General features: G+C 39.1%; 1 protein-coding gene across 1 annotated transcript in view; it reads right to left on the bottom strand.

Annotated features, from left to right (window-relative positions):
* Window positions 1–242: 242 nt before the first annotated feature.
* Window positions 243–23,899, bottom strand: part of LOC115045717 (plexin-A1-like) — a 229,084-nt gene continuing 205,427 nt past the window's right edge. Inside the window, exons 20-32 of the mRNA XM_029505519.1 lie at window positions 20,305–20,447; window positions 17,844–17,941; window positions 16,476–16,634; window positions 15,615–15,681; window positions 10,829–10,975; window positions 10,091–10,250; window positions 8,794–8,897; window positions 8,608–8,704; window positions 6,963–7,153; window positions 4,935–5,104; window positions 4,070–4,282; window positions 2,459–2,609; window positions 243–419 (exon numbers count right to left, since the gene is read on the bottom strand). Of these exons, the coding sequence (XP_029361379.1) occupies window positions 324–419; window positions 2,459–2,609; window positions 4,070–4,282; window positions 4,935–5,104; window positions 6,963–7,153; window positions 8,608–8,704; window positions 8,794–8,897; window positions 10,091–10,250; window positions 10,829–10,975; window positions 15,615–15,681; window positions 16,476–16,634; window positions 17,844–17,941; window positions 20,305–20,447 (1,796 nt within the window). The 3' untranslated portion in view covers window positions 243–323. The remainder of the gene's footprint in view (window positions 420–2,458; window positions 2,610–4,069; window positions 4,283–4,934; window positions 5,105–6,962; window positions 7,154–8,607; window positions 8,705–8,793; window positions 8,898–10,090; window positions 10,251–10,828; window positions 10,976–15,614; window positions 15,682–16,475; window positions 16,635–17,843; window positions 17,942–20,304; window positions 20,448–23,899) is intronic.

A 23,899-nucleotide genomic window follows, 5' to 3' on the forward strand; every position in this document is an offset into this window, starting at 1 on the left:
GAGGGTGAATTCGATTTAGTTCTTCATGGCAGGGTTGGTGGCTGAGAAAAAAAAAAAAAAAAAAGCGCACAGTAACACATACGCGCGCGGGCACACACATACACACAGAAAAGCCAACCCAAAACTCTGCTATCTGTCCAGTGTGCTCCTGCTGCTGAGTGCTTTTGTCCTTGCAGTCTTTTCTGCTGCTGTCGGTTGGTGCTTATGAAGGACATGACAACAGACTTCAAACGTCGAGGATCCAAATGTCACAGGCATCAAAGCTGGTTGGTTGAGTTGGTTGGCCAGTTGACTGATAGCCAAAGCGTCCGATTGGCTGTGCCTCAGCTAGCCAGGGCCATGGTGTCGATCACCTGCTCCAGCTTTCCACGTAGCCGTTGTCTGCGTGACTGTTCATCCTTCTGTAGCGCTGAGAGAATCTGAAAATGAACATCAAGAAATTATTAGACTGTATTATCGATATTACCCAGTGCATGCAACCTTTTATCAAAAAGAGCACTAGAATGCTAATTTCAGTTTCCACGTTGGTCATTACAGTTAAAACTGTGACAGTAACAAACACGTGTTAAAGGAAGTGATATCTCCACAATGACATGTAGTGTGTGTGTGGATGTGTGAGTTTGGTGTGTATGGGTATGAATGGAGGTAAAAAGTGGCATGTATGTTCAAAAATACTGTATTCATGTGCTTATTTCTCAAAAATTGTGCATCAGAAATTGTATGCGAGTTAGTGTGTACATGTGTAAATGCACAAGTTTTTCCAGCACATGAGGTAAGGACACGCGTAAGAGGACGCCAGGATTGTGCAGCTGCCTACATCTGGATAATAGGCTGTCATCAAGGGAAGCGTTTGGTTTAAATGGAGCCACCTGCAACCAGCCAGCGTAACTACTGTAATACTGCTGCTATAGGAGGGATGGAGAGGAAGAAAGAGGGAGGGGAAGAGGATGAGACAACTTATCTTTCATTGCAATAAAGCAGGAAAAAGTTGAGAAAAGCAGAGGTTGAAAAGAACATGTGGCTGTCCAGCAGAAGACAGGCAAGGATGTTACGAGTTGAGAGGCGGGGTATATGACGGGCAGCACGGCGCCTGGGTCCTTTCTGTGCGGAGTTTGCATGTTCTACCCATGTCTGTGTGGGTTTCCTCCGGGTATTCTGGCTTGACTTGCATGTATAGGTCAACTGGCGATTCTAAATTGACCATAGGTGTGAATGCGAGTGTGAGTGGTTGTTTGTCTCTGTATGTCCTTGAGTGTTGGCCCTGCGATGGACTGGCGACCTGTCAGGGGTGTACCCCGCCCCTTGCCCGATGTGAGCTGGGATTGGCTCCAGCAGCCCTGCGACCCGGGTACGGATGAAGCGGAAGAAGATAAGTGAGTGAGTGAGGGGGGATATGATCTGCAGTGACTCATGGAAGGAGAGTGGTGTGGGGGTGTGATTGGCAAAGATTTAAATGTATATTATCGGCCCACTTCAAATAAACATTTAGGACATGCTCACATAAAATAAATTTTGTGTTGCATTCACAAAACACTATTCCTCACACTCCACATGAGCATCGCAATGAAGAGTTTGGCCACATGGAGTAATAGAAAAAGGTAACATATTAACATTTTCTTGTCTTGTCCAAAGATGGATAGTAAGATTGAAATCACTTTGTCCTGAGCTCAGCTGATTACTATTACTAGTACTATTACAAAAAATTTCTAACACAGACTGGAAACAGGTAGTTTGATATCAGCTTTAGGAAAAGGTTTCATCCTCGCCTTGCTGCAAGTTAGCTTAACTGTTCGCTGAATATCATAGCAATTCCTGTTTTATTACCCTGCTGATCTTTGCTAAGACAGTACATTTATTTTCTTGAATTCATAATTTAAAGGTTCTGCCTGGTAAAGCTGCCTTCCGCCTTCCTTGTTAGCTCAGTATAACATAATTGGTCATCAGTAGTCTTCACTGTTTTGGATCGAGTGGCATTTTTAGCATTGCTGAATGAAGAATCAAGGAGAAGATCTCTGAGTAGTGGAGTTCAAATATCATCAGTCTTTCTCCAGCATTTCTTACTCTTTTTAAATCTCAGGGAGATGGTGTATTAACATTATTTCTAAAATGCCAAACTATTCTTTTAACAGATTAACCACAGAAATCCATAAATGCCACATTTTTAATCAAGTTGCTGTGGAACACTACATGCAGGCCTTTGAGAAAAAAAGAAAAATCACATAAATTCAATGAATACCCATAATGTGTTGAGCTCTTGCCTTAATGTTCATCCTAATGGTCATAGTAGCTTCCAGCCTATACTGATGTAGACTGATCATCAATGTATTTGAATTAAAATGACTTTGTAGTATTAGTCAAGGTAAGTGAAGGGGGATGGAGGGGTGCAGGTTGGAAATGACAAACAGCACACTCTGCATTCATACAATATCAGCACTGTATTATGCTTGATTGAGTTCACCTCATCTTTGTACTTGATGATGTAGGAGTAGATCTCGTGAAGAGCAGACATGCTGTTGAACTGGCTGAGGTGTAGGCGGGACTGCTCTGCTAGATAGGCACTCATGTCCTGATCACTGATGGCTGGCATGCGGGAGATATCAGAGTAATACCTGGAGGAGAGAAATCAAGCAGCAATTTGAGAGTCATTTGTATTCCATTCAAAAGTCTCAACTTCCTCTCTGCACTTAATTAATTAGGTAATTAGATATTCTGAACGGGACAGGATGGCAGCATAGTGGTTAGCACTGTTGCAGGTTCAGATCCCAGGCCGGTGGAGTTCTGTGCAGAGTTTGCATGTTCTCCATGTGTCTGCGTGGGTTTCCTCCTACCATTCAAAGACATGCATGTCTAGGTTAACTGGTGACTCTAAATTGTCCGTAGGTCTGATTATGAGTGTGAGCTGTTGTTCGTCTCTGCCTGTCTCTACGTCTTGGTCCTTTGATTGACTAGTGACCTGTCCTGGTTGAACCCCACCCTCGCCCAATGTGAGCTGGGACTGGCTCAAGCACCCTGCGTGACCTGTAAATGGAAACATGGTGGAAGATGAGTGAACCAATGAAAATTCTGAACACAAACCAGAGCAGCTGCTTTTTAGACTGTTTGGCGGATACATTTCTATGCTCAGAATTTAGCTGGTTTCTAAGCCTCTGTGTGGTGGTCTCAGCCTTAAATATTAAGGTACATTTGCATAAAAAAAAAAAAAAAATCAGGAAACGCACTCAAAGTCTCTTCTACTTGAGTCACAGCAATGAATACCAGCCAGAAGTGTTTTTTGCAAATCATTAAGATGTCCCAGTAATTTAACCATTGACTGATCTGATATAAAATCTAATCACTTCATCATTGTAAATTGTGATATAAATCGAGTAAGAATTCTTGAGTTGTAGACAGAAATGTGTTTATTGAAATCAAAGTGACCTGACCACTGACCTTTCTCAAAGTAGACATTTGGGCCACATGTGATGCAAGTCCTTGTAGGCTTTCCTGAGATTTACCGTTCTCATATTATTGTCATTTATGATAATATTAACAGTATTTTATTGTATTTCTTTGTTAACAAATGTTAACAAAGCACTGCACCTGAACCTGTAGAATTCATATCTCAACTATCTAAGTTTACAGTAGCAGGTCAGGCAGGGGTTGAGTGTGAGTTAGGAGGCATAATAAAAATGAGGTTTATCTGCACCCTATTAAACCTCACCAATAAATCCTTATCTCATATTGCTTCCAAATGCACTTTGCAAGCCTGAGGACTTACTGTAGCAGTCAAGTATGTTCTCCTTTAATTGCATGAGTTTGGTTTAACATTCTAGTGCTGAATAAAATATGTTGGATGAAGCAGAAGATGCTTTTCAGTGAGAACTGCATTCACAAAGTTAGTCAACCTTTTCAGCCGTTTGTTGCTGAAGTCACAGATTTCTGCTGAAGTGAAGAAGAAAATGTGAAAGATGGTAGAGAGTTTTAGGATGGCCTCTGGACAGTATAGGACAATTTGAAGCATGTTGGTCTATAATTTTAGGACTTGCCAGCACTCCATGTCAAACTTCGTTTCTGCTGGCTGAGAACTTACCTCTCTACCCAGTTCTTGTAGTTGGGGATGTCTTTAGCGTAGAGTAGCTTATTTGAAGGTGAGTCTTTTCCCAATTTGTGTTCTGACGTTGAACAGGAGTCCATGAAGGTCTGAGCTACCACGGATAGACAGGCGTCCGTGATGCTGTTCTTATGGATATCAAATACAAACTGGGGATTCTTGATCACGTTCACCCAGAACCGAAGAGGAAGGCTGGAGAGAAAATACATGATTTTTACTATTAGATTTTTTTTCCCCGTAATTTATTCAAATATTTGGTATTTAAATGTAACCTGGTAATAGTAGTAAAATAGTAATATTTTATATGTATTTCTTAGCAGAGCTACATCTATTTATTTAATTACTTTGCTATTTTCTCTCCAAACATAAGTAGATTGGCTATAAAAAACAAGCAATATCTGCACATCCTCTTCCATCAATTCCATAATTAATTTCATTTTATCAATTTTCAAGTCCCTAAAAAGACACTGTGATGAGTCACTCCAACCTCCATCAATGATTAGCAATGTTCCAGACACACTGTGACAGTTATCTTCAGGTCAGAGGGTAAAATCAATTGGTTGATAATGTCAATCTTTGAATCATCATACCCATAAATAAATCAGAAAATAGAAGATAATGCCCAATGAAACCTCTTTAAATTGGGTACTTATTTTGTCTAATTTACAGGTTTATATCGAACAAGACAAAGAAAAGCACTGAATCTAAGCACAGTAAAATCATGAACACATTGAAGTCTAAAAAAAAAATCACCAAATGTCTATCCACTAGTTATCCTACATTAAACTGCATCCAATTTGTGTATTAGTATACAGGCTTTGTGGTGGTTAACCCTCCTACTTACCAGTTGCTCTTCCAGGTGTGCCGTACATCATAGTCTGAGATGGAGTGTTTGTCGGCCTGCTCATCCAAAAAATCGAACATGTACTTGATTGCCAGGGGCAGTACGCTGCCTCTGTGGGCTGTGCTGAAAATGGTTTCAAACAGGTCGTCTACAAACTTCTGTAATGTACCCTGGATGGCAGAATGAGGAAAGAAAGAAGACTTGAACTTTATCGTTAAAATTTAAGTTTGATTTTGAACAATTTTGTCATGTAGCATGTTGTAGTAGTTCGGAAATGTCTTTGTTTTTGTGGATGAATAAATAAGCTAATTAACAAACAAGCAAACTCTTAGACCTTAAGGTTTTTAAGGTGTATACAGCAGCATTTTGATGGCAGTTTGGTGTCATTTGACATTTTAATGCCAAAAATATTGACAGCTCACTTTAACCTTTGTTTTTATTGTTTATTGTGTGTGTTTTTACGACTTTCATTGATTTTGGTCATTTATATGTGAAGCATTTTATGCCACTTAATCAATTGATTATTTTCTCTCAGTCACTCACTCATTTGCTACAGCCTATATTTAAGGATCACAGTGGGTGCCAGAGACAATCCCAGCCAATGTTTCAGGAGAGGACAGGGTGCACCCTGGACAGGTCACTGGTCTATCACAGGGTCTATCACAGTGCCAACACGTAGAGACAAACAACCATTCATACTCACATCTACAAGCAATTTTAAAGTCATCAATTAACCTAAACATTCATGTCTTTGGATTCTGGTAGGAAACTGGAGTGCCTGTAGGACCATGTAGGCACAGGGAGAACATCTACATACCCCACAGGGGGGCCCCAGGCCAAGTAGTTGAACCCGTGATCTTCTTGGTGTGAGGCAACAGTGCTAACAGTTATGCTACCGTGCTACCCCAATAATTATTTGGACATGAATTCAGACGATAATTAAGGAACATGCCCTGAAACATGAGAGAGAAGTTGGGTAACAACAATGAACATAATTTCACAGCGATGTGTGACTGTATGAAGTGGTACTTGTGTCCATAGCACCTGAGTGGACCATGCATGTGTACATTTTAGTATGAATAGCCCCACTGGGAATCAGAGAGCTAAATCGGGTTCTGTCTCTGCCTCTCTTAGCCCACTGAGCTCTGCAGAATCACAAATAGCAACACCAGCACTTGAATACAGGATGCTATTTTGATCCAATGACAGCGCTTCAACTTAATTACATCAAATATAACATAAGTGAATTTCCCTAACATGGTTGCTTCCCTGACTTCTCTATCTGTCACAATCTATTACTTGGGAAATATTTGGGGATCATATTTATTCGGCCTTGGTGAAATGGAACAGGAATGCATTCGGTCCAGATCAAAGTACTGAGGTCTGCATAGATGAGATGCCGAGGCAAGCCATCCCGCACAGACAGCCACAGCGAGACGGTGACAAGATGAGCTCCTCAGTTCCATTTGCCTTTCTGCTTTTTCATCATGCATGGCCAAATCTTCAATCCCTCAACAAATTACCTGTCTCCTGTCATCTCCTGTATCAGACTTTCTGTACTCTGCACCAGAAGTGTACATCTTATTAATCATTTTTTTCTTATTACAAGTGGAAATTGAAAACCCAGCTTGCTGCCCATTTTTGTGTTTCCCTCGCCCTTGTACAATTAGGGAAAAGAGACAGTAAGCTGAGAGAAGCTGATGGAGTAAAAGGAAAACAGTTGGATTGGCTTATGTTGCATGTTTTTAAGATGGAGAGATTGTTGATGAGCCTGGTGGTGTGTGTAAATGCATTTGTGTGTGCACATTTATGTCACTCAGGTATTACTAATGTTGAGGGGACGTGTTTACACTGTCAAATTAAGGGGACATGGGTTTGTCTTGGGTACATAAAGCACTCCTCATAATTTACATTATTAGATGTTAAGATTGTCTGACCTTAGTTCCATCTTAACTTCAGAACTGCCTTACCTTGAAATTTGATGGTATTTATCAGTGAAAAAAATGACCTTGCCCCTCTGGATCTCACCTTTGTAGCTAGTAGCCTGGTGAGGTAGATTTCAGAGACCATTTTGCTGCCTCTGTCACCCTCACGCTGGTCTGAGTGGTCGTGGTTCTTCACTAGATGCCACAGTTTGGTGCCACTTTCCAGATCAGGGGTGATCATTGGTGTTCGGGATCGTAGGCTGTCTGGACTACTGGCTGTCCTCAGCATGCTCTCTAAAGTCAGACACATATAAGACATAATTATGTCAGCATCCTGCAGAAACTTTGTGACCCACGTGTTGGAGTGGGTTCTAACCCACTCCAAACAGGTCAAACAATCAACCACGACACTGTATTTCTTTAAAACCTCCCTATCCATTTTTTGTCCATTGTCTATTGCAGCTTTGTTTTCATGATGTGAGCACCAATGTGGATTACCGTGATCTAAATCAGCTATGACATATCCTATGCATATCTTATATTTAGGAAATAGAACCAGGGTGGTAAGGCACAAGATGACTATTTGCTGAGTAGCTATTGCTCATTGGGATGATGCAACAAAAGCTAATGGTCATAAGAGGTGGAGAGATAAAAGAAAGGGACACTGAAGCATGTTGCAATCACTTTATGTTTGAAGAGAGGAAACACAGAGGAGGACAAAGAGTGAATGGTGACAGGAAAAAGGGAGGAGACAAAAGGCTCAGGGGTGAGAGGGGTGAAATGGAGAGTAATGGGAAAATACAGGACAGACAAGCTTTGCAGGGGGAAGCTGACAGTCCCCAAACCTGTCATGGCCAAAACACACACACTTACAATTACAGTGACCCCAAAAACTGAAAATGAACCTGCAATTATTTTTATTGCATTCAGTGTGAAGCTGAGCTGATTTCAGTTACAAGCTTTGGCATCATAAGAATTAATTTACAAGGTGCCACCATATAGATGCCGCATAAATTGATATATTTACTGTTTGCGTCTGTCTTGTTGCATGGAGGTATTAATGATCTGCATTCTACTGTGATGTATTCATCTTATGCACCCTTATGACCATAAGTCAGAGTTGTGTTCTATATAGGTTAAGCATAACCTCTCCGTCTGTCATGAAAACAGACCATGAGCTCTCTATTTGATGAGCAAAAAATCATCGCAATGATTCAAATTTGCCATATAATTTTTTATTTTGTTCACAGGAAAATCCAGTAGCTTTGACAGCAGACAAAGGACAGCTGTGTAAATGTGACGCTTATTACCACTTAGTGTAAGACAAGGGCCTTGCTTTCTACTACACAGTAATTTGTCCTTCACATCGGTTAATTTTCTAATGAAGTATACCACATTGATGCTGGCCCTATCGCTTCATCTGACAGCCAAGTGCCTCTCTTGCTTTTGTACATCCAGCCAGGGATCAAGATGTCAACTTTAATGCCCATCGTTTACGGACTGCTTGTAAATAGCCTTGGCCTTGGAAATGGATTAAAAATGCTGCCACTCACTTGGAGAGAGGTGGAAAAAATAAAACAAACAAATAAAAACAGATCCCCATCCCAATCATGTCAGCAATAAACACAGCAAGAAAGAGAAAGCGCAAAAAAAAAAAAAAAAAAAGGAAGGCAAGTACTAAGAGGAATGGGAATCACTGACAAAATAATTTAAATAAGATCAAGGGAGGAAGAGAACAGACGTCATACCATATCTGCTGAGGCTCTTGGTAAAGGTGGAGGAGTTGGAGATGTTATAAGCAGAGTTCTGCTTTGGCACTAGGGAGATCACTGAGCCATCTGTTACCTGCACAGGAAAACACACCAAAATACTCACAGCATGAAAACAACTAAGCTGTTAGCTGCAGGTCACACCTGTACTGACTCTCAGTGTACCTGATAATGTGCCAGTGTGTTGAGCCTTTTCCAGTCATTGTCAATCTTGGTTGTGACGTCTTCATCTTGCAGAATAACTCTGGCCATCCGACCCTGACGCCATTCTTCAAAAACACACACATTGAAATTTTTTTTTATAATGGTCGTCTAATGATGAATTGAGCTGCATTATTAGCTGAGGTTATGAGCGTCAAAGAATACGTATAGGGGAGTGACAGGGCCCAGGGGTATTGTCCATGTTAAGGCATCAGTTAAGACAGCCAGGTCACCATGACCCATTCTGACATCGAACAGGTCAGAATAACAAGTAAGGAAACACCTGGTGGTTTGGGTAAGAGAAAAGTGCAGCAATACACACACACATAGTGTTGTGTAACTAATATGGCCCAAGTTCAAGATAAGCGAATTTGAGAAATGTATCCCCCATTTCCGTTGAAGATTGCCAAATAGCTCTGGTCAAACAGGATGAAGCCTATCCAACCAATACACACACAGAGCCTGACTTTAGTATAAAAAAGCATGCTACGTTCTGTAAGGAGGGATTTTGTCTCTGACTACATTGTTAGTCGGGCCACTGTAAATGAAGAGATTCCCCATCTGATTCCTCTTTGAGCCACCTTCTTCTGCCACAACATATGCAATGCGCACCATTCATGATTGTATTGTCCATACATTTCTTTATACATTGAATTGTGTATATGTGATGCTGCCTGAAACAGTATTTTTAAATCAACAATGGTTCCTCTGACTAGGCAGTTCTAACCGACAATTGAGTGCTATTATAGTGTAATTCATTTTTTCAGACAAAGAATTTTGCCACTTAAAGCAAATGTCCAAACATTCCCAAGGCTACTGCTTCAGCCATGTTGTGGTGAGCATTTTGTATTTTGATGTTTTTGTTTTAGAGCAGCAAAGAGTCCAGCTGACTGGGAATTTAAAATGATGACAATTGTGTCTTCAACGTTCGCTTCATCATTGCAGAATTTGTACATTAGAAAGCGGAAAACAGCAAGCAGCGCTGTGCAGATGTCATTGAACACACAACACAACACACAAACCACAAGTGTCATTTCTTCCTGTTGTGCCTGTTAATTGACCTTCAGCCTCCATTCAGAGTTGATAAATAAGAAAATCTGCAGTTACAAACTGATGTGAGGATTAACTGATTCTACCTAAAGACACTTTAATTCCTTTAGACCCTTTATTATTTATATAATTCAATAAAAGCAAAAACGAATTAGTATAAAAGGAGAATCACTCCTATTTGCTGTGTCATGAACATGGATGTATGTCTTACCCAGGTCCATATCAGAGGCCTTAGGCCTCTGCGAGTAGGGGCTGCCTTTATACACAGCATCCAGCAGCTTCTCTTTGACCTGAGTGATGGTGTCGCAGTTCAGAGACTTGACTGTCACCTCCGGGGAATTCTCATTGTCTGGGTTGACGCAGTGCAGCGACTGCTCGGAAACCAGGTAGAAACAAAGGCAAACGGAAAAAGATATGAAGGAGAAGGTTTAAGTGGGGACGCATCGAGACCCTTACCATAACCCTAACTGCCAACAACTGATATTTTAGAGGATATTTTAAGTACAAGCACCTGAGAGCATTTTCACACCTAGTTTGTTTTGCAGCTATTTTATTGCCTGGACATTTGCCTAGTCCCAACAGACTGTTTGGGAAAATAATAACTCTGGTTTTATACTTGAGTGCAGACCAAATGACTATAGAAGACCGTGTTGAAACCTAAGTTTGTCTGTGTGTTTCCAATCCAAATCTGAAGTGCTTTGTTTGAAAAGACAGTGTGAATGACGCTAAGCAGGAGTCAACATCCAGGTCAAATTCTCGCTCCAAATACAACTAATGCTGAAGCTTGTGGTCCTTCCCCTCAGCAGATTCCAGATTCATTTAGGAATGGGAGGGCCCAACATCTTTCCCGTTGATTACTCAGTTTGCTTTAAAGTTTCTATCATGATCAAAACTTAACAACTATGCCATGACTCTGACACAAACCCCAAGATACAGATAGCTTACTGACCAGTGTTTTGTAGTCAATCTGTTGCCTGATGAGCTTGTCCTCACTGAGGGAGTAACGGGCTTCTCCTGTAATGGCGTCTATGGGTCCTTTCTCCATCTGCTGCTTGATGGCACAGTAAAGCATGAACAAAGGCTCCCCAGCACACTCCTAATGTGGGAGACAACAGAGGGAGACCAGTTGCCAACAGCACTTCAAACATGAAACGATTTTCCCTTCACAAATTCTTTAATTTCAATAATAGTTGGAGAGGGAAATTCAACAGAAAACATCCTGAAATATGATATATCATCATGATAGTCATTCTGTTGCAGTAATGGCTGTAGAAAATACAGTATTTAGATAATTACAAGGTGACTCCATTTATTAATACAAGGAAACGACAATTCAAAAACATGCCAGCGCAGTTTATTATTATTATTATTATTTTTTTATTCTAGTCATTATTCATTCACAAAAAATGGAGCTTGATTTTGTGTTGGGGTGGGCTGCCTTTTTCCTTAGTCATCTGTTTTCTCCTGTGCTTGTTTGTTAGGGAGGTTACCCTTTGCTGTTTAATTCTTTTTTTCCTTATAGGTCAGTTTCCTCCCCCTCAGATTTCTTTTTGTTTGTTGTTTTGGCCTGGGTCCACCCTGAAGCCTACCTTAGTTTACTTTTGCTTTGTACAAATAAAACATATTTTCTTTAACTTTGCATCCTGGTCGCTTTTTTGATCTTGGGGAAGATGGGGCTCCTTCATGTTAGGTCTCAGTCAGCCCTAGATGAGGTGTAACCATTGTGCGTGTGGATAGAAATGAACCACAAAAGGCAATGTTTTCTGCTACTTAACATGTTTTAGTGTAAAATACTGAATGCGAGAATTAATAATAAAGCCTAATGTCATCTTCAGCATCTGTGTAGCTGCTACATGTAAGGAAAAACAAGCAGAAAGCAGACTGTGGTAAAATCCAGTGGAACAGTTTGTGGCATGCCTGCTGTTCTTTCTCAAATAAACTAACTTCATGCATCTTTACTTTTGAATTTTTCTTTCTGACTTCTGAATTCTGCCTGTCTGCTTCAATGCTTTTTACACCTGCTCCTTCCAGGTGTACAATTTTTAAATCAAATCTTTAAGTCAACATTCAGACCCCATTTTCTCCACTTATCTGTTTTCATTCTACCCTGCTGCATATTTTTTGCATTTGAAAAGTAATATATGTTGCACAAGACCAAGCGTTCAAATTATATCAGCACTGCTTCTTCCATTTTGCTGCCACAAAACATCAGTGTCATCCTGAAAAAAACAAGAAATATTACTGTTGACCAAAGAATTGCCAGAGTAGATTTCAGAGCCCACTGGTAGAATTTTCCTGACTAATGACTAATGACTAATGAAATCATCACTAGTAATGATTTGCATGATTTTGTTTTCAAATAGTCACAAGAAACATACAAGATATAAATATCTATCAAAATGTCTGGCTTGATCTTGATCAGTGTGCTAATTATTTTCTATACCTGATATGCATTTTTGGTGATGTAAACAAAGAAAAAGTAGCCAAAAAAATGTATGACTCTCAAATTTTTAATATTTTTACGACTTTGACATACCTTCAGCTACAGTCTCCATTCAAATTTTAAAACGTTGACAAAAGTCTTTCTTCAAAGGTTTTAATCTATTTCATATCTTTTATACTTTGTCAAAATTGCGTATAATACATGATACAGTTGCTTCTGAAAAATTGTCAATTTATAATGGGTGTGCATGGCACGGAATATTCAGTTATAGTGGTAATTCGTTTTGCTATAGTGGAGAGCTGATCAGAAAATCATCCTTGCGGGCACATAGTTCGAGCTAGATAATTTTTTTTTTTCCAAAGCAGTGGAGATTCTTGTCTTATTTCAGACAATGGGTCTACTTAAACAGTGAGTTGAACTGAATTTGATCTGTGAGCCTCTGAAGGACATATCCACCATTAATTTCTTCCATTCTCTCAATTACTTTAGAAACACCAAAAAACACACACTACTAACTTAGCAATCACCGGCTGGTTTGCATGTTGACATAAGTAGTCCTTCTCTGCTTCTCTGAGCCAAAAATCTGCTTGTTTTTTGGCTCTCGGGGCTTACTCCTCTGACGTGAGAGTAGTTTATCAAATGATATGGACATACACAAATGCACACAAACATAGAAATGTACACATATACAGACATAGACACACAGAAGCAGGTATATACCCAATGACAGATACATATACATGCACGCATTGAGTGGCATACACTAACAGAAACACACAGACACTGATGCACACACAAACACACACACAGTTAAAGTCATACATTACTCTGACATCCCACAAAAGACAGACACATATACACAGATATTCGCAAACACACATTGACTGTCATACACAAAAAACACACTGACAGACACTAAAAACAGAGTTAAAGTCAATGTTGCTCACGTTGCCCCAGAGTCATTTATGAACAGAGGTGACACACACAGACACATACAAACATACAGAGAGAATCACAGAAACATTGAAGTCCATGTTGTTCACTTTGTTAATGCATGACTGTGGGACGGACACATACACCCCCAGGAACAGGTTGATACTGCGAGTCAGATGTAGCCGCTAAGATACAGAATTGGTGCAATACAGCAGAGGAATTTCAGAAATCAGAAAAATCTTATTGATGTTATGTTTGGAGATGGAGGAAGGACACTGTGCACTATGTAAACCTTTCTCCCCTCTCTTTTTGTCTGCAGGGCTGACTGAGTAAAAACAGCGTTACATAAATCTTTTCAGGTTTATCTAATAATTTACATCTAAGCGTTTATGTGACTAGGCACAGCTGTTATAAACATGTCTCCCACTCTCTCTCTATCAGATACACTTGCCAATCAATACTGTCATTAGTCATTGCTTGGGCTCCAAGAAAACACTCCTGACTGAAGTAGCAAATGTTTAGAGGGGTGAGACGACACATCACAGCCAATACTCATCCTGATGAGAGTGACATGCTCAGGGATATACTTCATACTGTGCTTTTGTGTGTTGGAGATGCATGAGGTTCAGAAGAGAAAAGAAAAGAGTACTAATTTCTCTGTCTGACCTTCAAGCACACAACAACTCGCTTTTTCTTTCTAACACGTTCCTTGTTTTATGCTGTTCTCTCTCTGTGAACTCAATGTTCAATGTTTTACTTAGATTTTCCTCCTCTGTTTTTCTTTATCTCCTTCCTTACCCCCTTACATTCACACTGTCATTCCTGCAGCTTCTTTTGATGCTTAGGTTGATGCACATTATTTATAAATCACATAATAACACAACTTTATAACAGTATTGTCAATGTAAAGTTGGTTTCAGTAAATTCATAAAGATCACCTGAACAATGAATTTATAGAGAATGATCATCCTTCACGTTTCCTCTTATTGAGATTATTTTAGCAGCAGTCAGTAGATGAGTTATCATTATCTTTTTTTTTTTGCGCCAGCCTTCCTCCTGACCAGGATATCTTGTGCATCATCACAAATACACTACCCCAATTTTGAGCCTTACACATTCAGTATCTTTGGAAAGTTTTAGAGTTCAGTTGGCAAAATTTTTATTCACTTCTAGTGAACCAGAATATTTCCCTGACATTAACCAAATATTGTCAGTCAACACAGATGTAATGCCTTTACTGACACCTTCAGTATCAGTTATATTCGTGTTGTTCAGCCTTACTTGAATACCTATCTAGTACTTCCTCCCTGCCTCTCTCCCTCTCTTCTTTCCCCTTTTATACTTCCCTACCACTCCCTTCTCTCTCTGTCTTCCCTTCATCATCCTGCTGTTGAATTCCTTAGGACCTTGTTAGCTTCTGGGCCAATTACGTGGGTAGCCACTAACAAGGCGGAGAGAAAATGCATTATACTGTCGTGCTCTGGCTCCAGCTTTCCGCCTTCCCAATGCACACTCTATGAAATTTGTCTTTCCTTCCATCTTCATTATTGAGGCTCCCTAATTGTATGCTTATATTTACATTTTGATGATATAATGATGGCTCCTGCAGCACAGGGAAATGAAGTCTCAGATTCCTACATAGCTAATAAACAGTGGAAATTATATGTATCAGCAATGCTATCTTCAGGTACATGCTTTTATTATTTTGTACGGGTAAAGTAAGAAGTACTTAAATAAAAGTTTAACCCTTTTTTTTCATCTATTGTGTGTACTGCTATAATGACACCCATTGTCATATTTCTACACCCTTCTCTGTACATAATTTCGATAAATATGTGACTATCATTTTAATCAATTTATTAAAATTAAATTAAACACAAAATGTGATTAGGATTATATTCCCATATGAGGACAAATTGATGTCTTAGCGTCATCTGCATGGGCTGTCTTTGTTTAAGAGGTGAGGCCACAGAGGAGAGGGTGAGGATGAAAGGAGCAAAGGATCATGGGAAGACGGCAGTGGTGACACCACACACCCCCAGTGAGAGGAATGACATTACAGCACGGGGAGACCGGCTGTGCAATAACAGAAATGACACAGATGAAAGAGATCAGGAGAAGAGAAGATGTGAGGTAAAAGAATAACAGGAAGATCAGGGGAAGAGGATGCATCAGTCACAGAAGGTGAATTATGAAGATCTGTGGACAGAAGGGAAGGACTGCTGGGAGGCTACAACTAATAAAAACATACAGGCAGCATAAATGTACTGAGAAGAAGACAATTGTTTAGCATTTAAAAGATGGGGTGGAGCATTAAATGGAGATATTGTGATATGTGATTATGGACTGTTGACCTTACCTTCAGGAACTTGTACAGCAGAAATGTAAACCAGTTGGTCAGCATTTTCTCAGCAACTGACTCGGTTCTGATGCATACAAGAGGGAAAGAAGACACAGCAATGCCATATGTGTATTATTGCCAATGTTACTCTCCACTATACACTATATGTTGAATTGCATGCTTTGTTTTTTTATCTGATCTGCTCTGCTTTCAACATTATTTTGAATTTATTTATTATAAATACAACAAAACAGTCTCCAGCATTTCTTATAATGCAGAGCCTAAAAATAAAGGAGCATACTCCTGACATAGAGCCCTTGAATTTGAGCTCCCAAATATTATAAACAATACTTTTTTTTTTTTTATTCAGACAGTATTTGAGAATTCCACATTATGTTTTGCTCGCACATGAGTAAAACTATGGTAGATTTGTCTCATTTGTTTTATGCTAGTTGGACTGTAAATATGATGTGAGATGGAAATGTTTCATTACCAGATTCTTGGGTTTGGTTTGTGGTTCACTTGTTCTTCTAATTGTGATTGTATGTTACAACATATAAATAAACTGTGCTGTTTGTTTTCATCCCCCTTAATTCTTTTTGATTATTCCCATTCATCAATTCTCTACCTGATTATCGTTGTGCTCATCTTGTTGTTCACTTATTTCAGTGGATTCTTATTCTGCATCTTTCATTTCAACAAAATGAAATTTTGAGAAGCTTCAACCTAAAATCTAACTTCCAAATGATGAAATGTTTCACTTAAGAAGGAAACTTTAAATTCAAATTGTCTTAAAAATATGGTCAAATTGAAGATAACAGATAATCCCTGTAGGATGTTTTCTCAGTAAGTTTTCTCAGTCTCTCCATTCTTTTTCACCTGCGCAGCAGCAGTTTAGGATGGTTTTTGCTCTCCAAGTTTCTGTCTATCAGGTCGGACAGCAGTTGTTTGAGGACTCCGGTGGCGTACTCCATCTCCCCCTGCAGTGCTGTCATGATCAGAGACGCCACATTGCCTCTGTCTCGCATCGAAAATGACCTGGAGATGGAACCTCTTCAATAAATGTAAAATCAATATTTCACAGATTCTGTTTCCTTTGGATGAGTCACGTTAAAAGCTGTTTGTCAAATGCATCCCCAACATCCACCTCAGCTCATTCATCATTATTTCACATTTAATCTGTCATCTATTTGTTGCAGTTGGTAGATTTGTTTTGTTGTAAATGATTACATTCCTTTGATAAATGCGTTTGCAGTCACTAACAAGTCACAATATGGATTTGTTTCAGATCATCCCTGCTCTGCAAATATAAAACACCTACGATAAATGATTTTATTTGGTTATGTGAATGCACAAAAACAACAAATAAGATTAAATTCATACATATATATATATATATATATATATATGAATTTGCCAAAAAAGTTAAAACACATTTTTGAGTAGTTTTAGAAGAAAATTCATGTCAGGTATTGGTGTGCTATATGAACCATTTTTAGGAATGAAAAGGGATAGTGTCTGGATTCAGGTTTTTGATCATGTGGCTGTGGATGTTTTTGTTTAGAGATGTCAAATTCCCATTTTCTGCTCAGATAATAGCTGGTACATTTTTGTTTTGCATTTGTGGAAGATGTTTTATATTTATAGATTACTGGTCTGTTCACACAACTAATATTTGAACAAATCTATATATCACAGACTTTTATTTTTAATAAATAAAAATGAGTAGGTGCAAAAAATAGACTTTGTGTTTCTCTTCATTGGGAGTTTTCTCAATTTAAACATATGACTGCTGAGTCATTCATTCATTCATCTGATACTGCTCATTTGTTTCTGGGTCGGAATGCTACAGCAAATCCCAGCTCACATTAGGCGGGGGTGAGGTACACCCTGCACAAGTTGCCAATCCATCACAGGGCCAAAACACAGAGACAGACAGAAACGAATAACCACTCACACTCAGACCTACAATTTAGAGTCACCAATTGACCCAAACATGATGTCTTTGGATGGTAGGAGGAAACTCGTGCAAGCACAGGAAGAACATGCACCCCAGCTGGGAAAGCAAACCCACGACCTTCTCATTGTGTGGCATCAGCGCTAACCACTATGCCACCATGTTGCCCTGCTGAGTTATATTTTTAGTTATTAATTAACTTTATATATTTTTTTTTTTTGAAAGACATTTTTTGGAATTTATTTGTATTAACCTATTTAGAGGTATAATGAAGGCAGAAATATAAACACCTCTGTGCTTCCAGGGTTCGTATGAACGTCAACAGGAAGTGCTTCTTTGTCAGTAGTTGGCCAAACAACGTCAGCGCCTTCTCAACATTTGCCTGGACCTGAAGAAAAACACAAACAGTGGAATTAGAACAGAGGCTGATAAATACAATACAACTTTCTACTTGAACACTTCAGGTTTTTATTGAGGGATCTTATGATTACTTTTTAAAAGCCCTAAATTGTAGTTTAAGATGTGTTTGTACAAGAATGATCCAATTTGAAACTTACACAAATTCAAAATCAAGCCTCCAGTGCACAAACACAATTTACAGATCTAGATTTTCAATTGGGGGAGGGTATGTGATTTCAAAAATTTATAGGTAATTAAACTGATCAACTGATCTGTCAAAAACGACATCACATATTCTTTTTTACTCAAACACTTAAAGCCTTAAAACAGCTTTGGAGGGCATCTTTAAGGTTTTCCTTATTAGCAGGCATTCATGAACTTGAGGGACTTGTAGGAAGTCAGTGTTGTCCATGTGAAACTGGTCTGCATGGAATCAAATACCAAGCCTAAAGCAAAAAAAAAAAAAATTATTGTAATAATAAATCTCCGAGTAAAGATGGATTCTGAGCACTATTATGTGCACTCTTAATCTTGCAGTATAATATTTTATTATTTCAGAGAGTGTGTGTGACCATCACCAGCCCTCCCTGGAAGCTAATTTGTTGAATTTGTAGAGTGAAGGATGCTGTGCTTTTCCTGCCAACTCGCTCTGGATTCTGAGAGTCTAAAGGGTGACTGTGTATATCTTTGGAGAGAAGGGAATCCGGATATGTGAAGGTGTCCCAACAGAGGAGCCGAGTCAAAGATAGAACGAAACCCATTTTTGGCAGGATTCATAAATTCTTCACAATGTGAACCAGCACAAGCTGGCAAATGAAACCGCATATGCATAGACATTCCCTAAATATGAGTAGGACTATTACCATTGCCCAGAGTCAGGTCAGGGGCCAAGGCTCCCATGTTACTCTTCGAGGAGGAGGACAAGTGGGCTCCAAACCCATAGAGCCACTGTAACCACATGGAACGTTGGAGCCCCCAGAGAACCAGGGGAGCAATGGCCAGCACCACGGGCCATTTGTCCGATTTGTCCGTGTGTTGTTTCCACTGGTCTTCAATTTGACATTAAAGCTGAAGTCAAATAAAGTTAGGGTGTGTGAACACTTCCCTATAACTAATAAACATCTCCCTTTGGCAACAAACTACAGAAATCTGTTGACCATAAGTATGAATTTGTTTTCTTCCAAATACCTTAAATATTTGGATTAAATATCTCATGGAAAAGTAACAATTCATTCACACTTCAGCCAGTTTCTGTCATTCCAAACTTTACAATTGTTTAAATTTGTGATAATTGGCATTAAAAACACTTTGATATACGTTTATAGAAGAAGAATAAGGTTAATTTCTTTGGTTTTAAGTAAACACTGCTGTTCCTTCCTTAGCCATAGCCAGATTAAATAACTAGGAATTAACAGAAAAAATGCCATCTCTGTTTCTAGAAAGTATAAATCCCCTCAGGTCAGACAAATTTTTCCTTGACTCCAAAAGTGCTCCAATCAAATCAAAGGAGCAGCACCAAATTCTACATCTTAATAATACAGCTGATTAAAGACTTGGCTTCTGGAGCTAAGATTTGGATGTACGTACTTTCTGTTGAGTCTACTTCCATCAGCAGTAAAATCTCTTTATAAATTCAGCACACTATCTCCATTTAGCTGTGCTGAGAGGTAGTTGCATGCAGTGGTTTAATTAATAAATTAACAGTGATGTATAATGCAAGTAACAATCCCAGTAACCCTGAATCTTTTTCCTCCCTCTCTGCTCTGATCATCTCACCATCTTTGTTTTGCGTTCCCATCTTTTGCCTCATCTTTAGTATCTTTCCTCTTCTCTTTCTTCATCTACCTTTGCTGCTTCTATTAAAATTTCTTTTCAATCAATCTCGCTTTAAAGCTCCACTTCCCCACGTAATGAGAGCATGATGAATAACTGTCCCATGAGTTCGGAGTAATGACTCCTGCTCTTGATAAGTCATTCAAATTCGTTGAGACAGCTGAATAAATTAAGATAAAGTAGGTAAAACAAGGGATACAAGATAGCTTTAAGGTGAAGCCTGTGTCGACTTGCCTTGCATCTTGGAAGCTTGTTCTTGATGAAACCGGTCATGGATTAATGACTACAAAAATGGTAAAGCCAGGACATTTCTGTCATTGCATCTAACTTCTAAAGTACTTCGCAGAAAGTAAACTGCATGCATGTGCACTATGTTCTCATATTCAAGTATAAGGAGCTATTACTGTATGTGTTTATCTTGGTTAGTCAAACAACTGCAATAGATCCAAGTAGGCAGCTGCTAATCTATGGTTAGTTGGTTTCAGTTTCAAGGTTGTTTGGTGGCGTACTGACCCGTACCTCCATCTCCTTAAGCACAGGATGGTCCTCGATCCCAGGGAACAGGACCCTCATTGCATAAGTCCGATAGTCCAAGAAGGGAATCCCAGCTCCGTCCAGCTCCTGAGTCAGCTCATGGATGTCCGTCTGAAGCTCTGCAAAAGCTGTAAGGAAAGGAGGAAGATGGGAAGACAGGGATTGATCAAATAGTCCAACAGATTCACATGCATTCAGTACCTTCCCCAATTCTGGTTTGAATGTGTGGTGGGAGAATCATCATCTGCAGGGGTGAAAGTTATCTGAGCATTTTGAGTGAGACATTGGTTTCATGGGAGAAATTTGCACGATCCCTTTACAAACTTGTACCATAAAAATGCTGCTCTTTTCAGTTGTTCAAGAGTCAATCCAGGATAACTGCATTCTGAATACATCAGAAAATAACTACATAGTAATAATTCAACTCTTTTTGTCTGTTTTTTTTTTGTCTGTCTTTTTTGTCATTCAAACCATAGTAAGCATAAGAATTAGAGTACATTTGTGTACCACGCCTTTGTTTTTGGTACCCCCTCCTATTTTATGCATTACGGTCTGCAGACCACCTAAGCATTATACCCCTTTATAAAAATTATAAAAAAAAATTGCAGGCATGCAGAGAGGAAATGGGGGTTCTCCATGCTAACAATTCATTATGAAATAATTTGTGAACAACTCAAAATTTATAATAATGCAGTCAAACAGGCAGGGATTTCCCATTGCTCAAAACTAATCACAGACCACAACAATAACCCTAAAATCCTTTTATCCACTCTTGATAGATTTATTAACCCCAATTTTAATGAGTCCTCCAGAGTGCCAACAGGATTTTCCAGACCAATTCAGAAGCAAAATAGGTGATATTAGATCCAGTCTTTTACAACAATGAAATATAGCAACAAGCACATCTGAATCACTGTTTTTACCTCAGTTTCATCAGCTAAGAACAATTGTAAAATTTTGGAGAAATATCAGTATGCCTTTAGGACAAACCACAGTACTGAGGCTGCCCTGGTAAGGATCCTTAACAGCATTAGGCGTAACATGGACTGGAAACTTTCAGTCCTGGTTCTGCCAGATGTAAAGGCTGCCTGATACAATACATCACAACATTTTGTTAAATAGATTCAGAAACCCCGTGGGGTTCCTGGCACCGTTTCAAATTGTTTCAGCTCCTATCTCGAATACTGCAATTATGGATACTTGCTCCTCTGCATCCTTAAGTGAAATTAAGTGAAATTAAGTGTGGGGTGCCTCAAGGTTTAAATTTGATCAACTTGATTGAATCTGTCTTATTAAAAATACGGCAAAAATGTGGTTTTGTCATCTTAAAAGCATAGCCAGAGTCCACACGTTTCTCTCTCAGGCAAATACAGAGTTGCTGATGCTATTATGTCCAGTCACATTGATTATTGCAATAATCTTTTGCTTTCTTTCTGGACATTTAAAATGTTCAACTTCTTCAGAATTCAGTGTGCTGACAAAGACCAGAAGGGATGTTCACATCATACTGGTCTTGAAGTCATTGCACTGGCTCTCTGTGTGCTTCAGTATTGATTTTAAGGTTCTTTTATAACTTTTAAATGTCTTAACAGTCTTGGGTCTTCTTATCTAGCTCTACTTCTTTTACCTAAGGAACACTCACAGACCCTCGGATTCTTCAGCACTGGCCTTTTAATCATTCCAAAAACCCACATTGAGACGTTGTTCTATTACTATGGCCCACATCTTTAGAATAGCCTGCCAGAGGGCCTCAGGGCTGCAGAGACTGTCAGCGACAGTGATTTTAGATGCAGGCTGAAAACTCATCTTTTTAGTTTGGCTTTTAACTGAGTTCTTTTCTGTTTTTATCTTTTTTATTTCTTGAGGTTATTAATGGTGTCTTAATTTCAGATTTTATATATATATATATATATATATATATATATATATATAGTACAGATTCCACTGTTTTTAGCTTTAGCTTTCAACTACAGTATTTTCCTCCACCGAGAGTTGAGTCTGGACTGCCTGCAGGGGTGTCATCCTGAGGGTCATTCTGGCCTGGATGGTGGGGAGACATGGCTTCATGGCTGTTGTGTGGGCTCCTTCTTCTTCTCCTTCTCCTGGTGGGGGGGGTCTCTTTGGTGTCACCCCCAGTGGTAGCAGGCTGTGGAACAAGTTGTTGTTTCCTCACATGGATCTTCAGTGCCCAGCCCAAAAACAATGTTTATGAGTGTGTGTGTGTGTGTATGTATGTATGTATGTATGTATGTATGTATGTGTGTCACCAGAATGGATGAATTATAGTGTGACTTAATGTTATCAGTCAATGACACTGCTGATTGCAATTTCATTATGTCATGAAAAGCAAAGTTCAGATGGTAGTTGAGAAATGGCATGATGCTCCAACATTCTGCTCAACTAGAGGATTATAACATTGATTATGTTTAAAATGCATGACCAATGACGTCGATAGCACAGAGAATTAGGACAGACTCAGAGAGGGGAAGACAATGCTAAAAGCCAACACATTGTTTCATCTGTCTGACTGCTTTGATAGGAAAAGCTGAAAAATAAAGACCTGATGAGGAAAGACAAGGCATCATCAGTAACTGATCCAGAAGTGAAGTTAAAGACGCAAAGTTTAAAGACAATATGAATAAAAATAGAATTTTACTAAAAAACACAAAAAAGAAGAAAATATTTAATTTTTGCGGCTCAACCCTGAGATATTCAAAATATATTAGTTCAAAAAGAAAAAGAATAGAATGAAGAAAATGGTAGGGGTATTCAGGGAGAGAAAAAAAAAACAAAAAACAAAATCCAGAAACAGAAAAACAAAGATCCTGGGGAGGAATGAAAAAGAGTTCCATGAGTGGATAATTTTTAAGAAAGCATTGTTTGAGTTTTCATACATAATTTCTCCCAGCTGTTATTGGAGTGCTTGAGCCACAAGAGAAATTGACAGTTAGGGAAAGAAGAAAGTTAAAGGAAAAGTGCAAAGAATGAAAGATCAGGAGGTAGAAAAGAGGATGCGGAAACCTAGAAGAAAGGAAATCCAGGGGGCAGAAGACAGAAGTGATGAGATCTGAGAGTAAGGTGAAGGTCAGACCTGAAAAGAAGTGGGAAGTAGAGAGGAAACATGGAGATAATAGAAAATAAAAGAGGCAGAACAGAAGAGTCAGAATGACATATCAAAATACAGAGGAGCAAGATCAGAATACAGTAGAAAGGGAGAGTTTGAGAATGAAGGAGACACATCAGAAACTGTTATGATTTACTTTTTTTCTATTATCTACTTCACTTCCTATGTCTGCTTATCTCTTCTGTTCAGTCATCAGTCTTACTTCTTTTAGTACTCCAATGGTCATGATTATGCTGTTCTTACGTTTTTTTCCCTGTTTCGGGTCGCTACAGAATGTCAGCATAATGACTTGCATTGTTGCTTGGCTACATTCTTTACGTGGAATGTCCTTCCTGTTGCAATTTCTCTGGCCTTCGTACTGACACAAGCCTATTACTAGTTTGCCTTGTGGCTGTGGTTGAACTCAGGGCTTCTGCATGCAAAGCAGGCAGCTCTCCTACTGAGCTCTGTCCCTGG

This window comes from Echeneis naucrates, chromosome 7 (genome assembly GCF_900963305.1).
Source record: "Echeneis naucrates chromosome 7, fEcheNa1.1, whole genome shotgun sequence".
NCBI lineage: Eukaryota > Metazoa > Chordata > Actinopteri > Carangiformes > Echeneidae > Echeneis > Echeneis naucrates.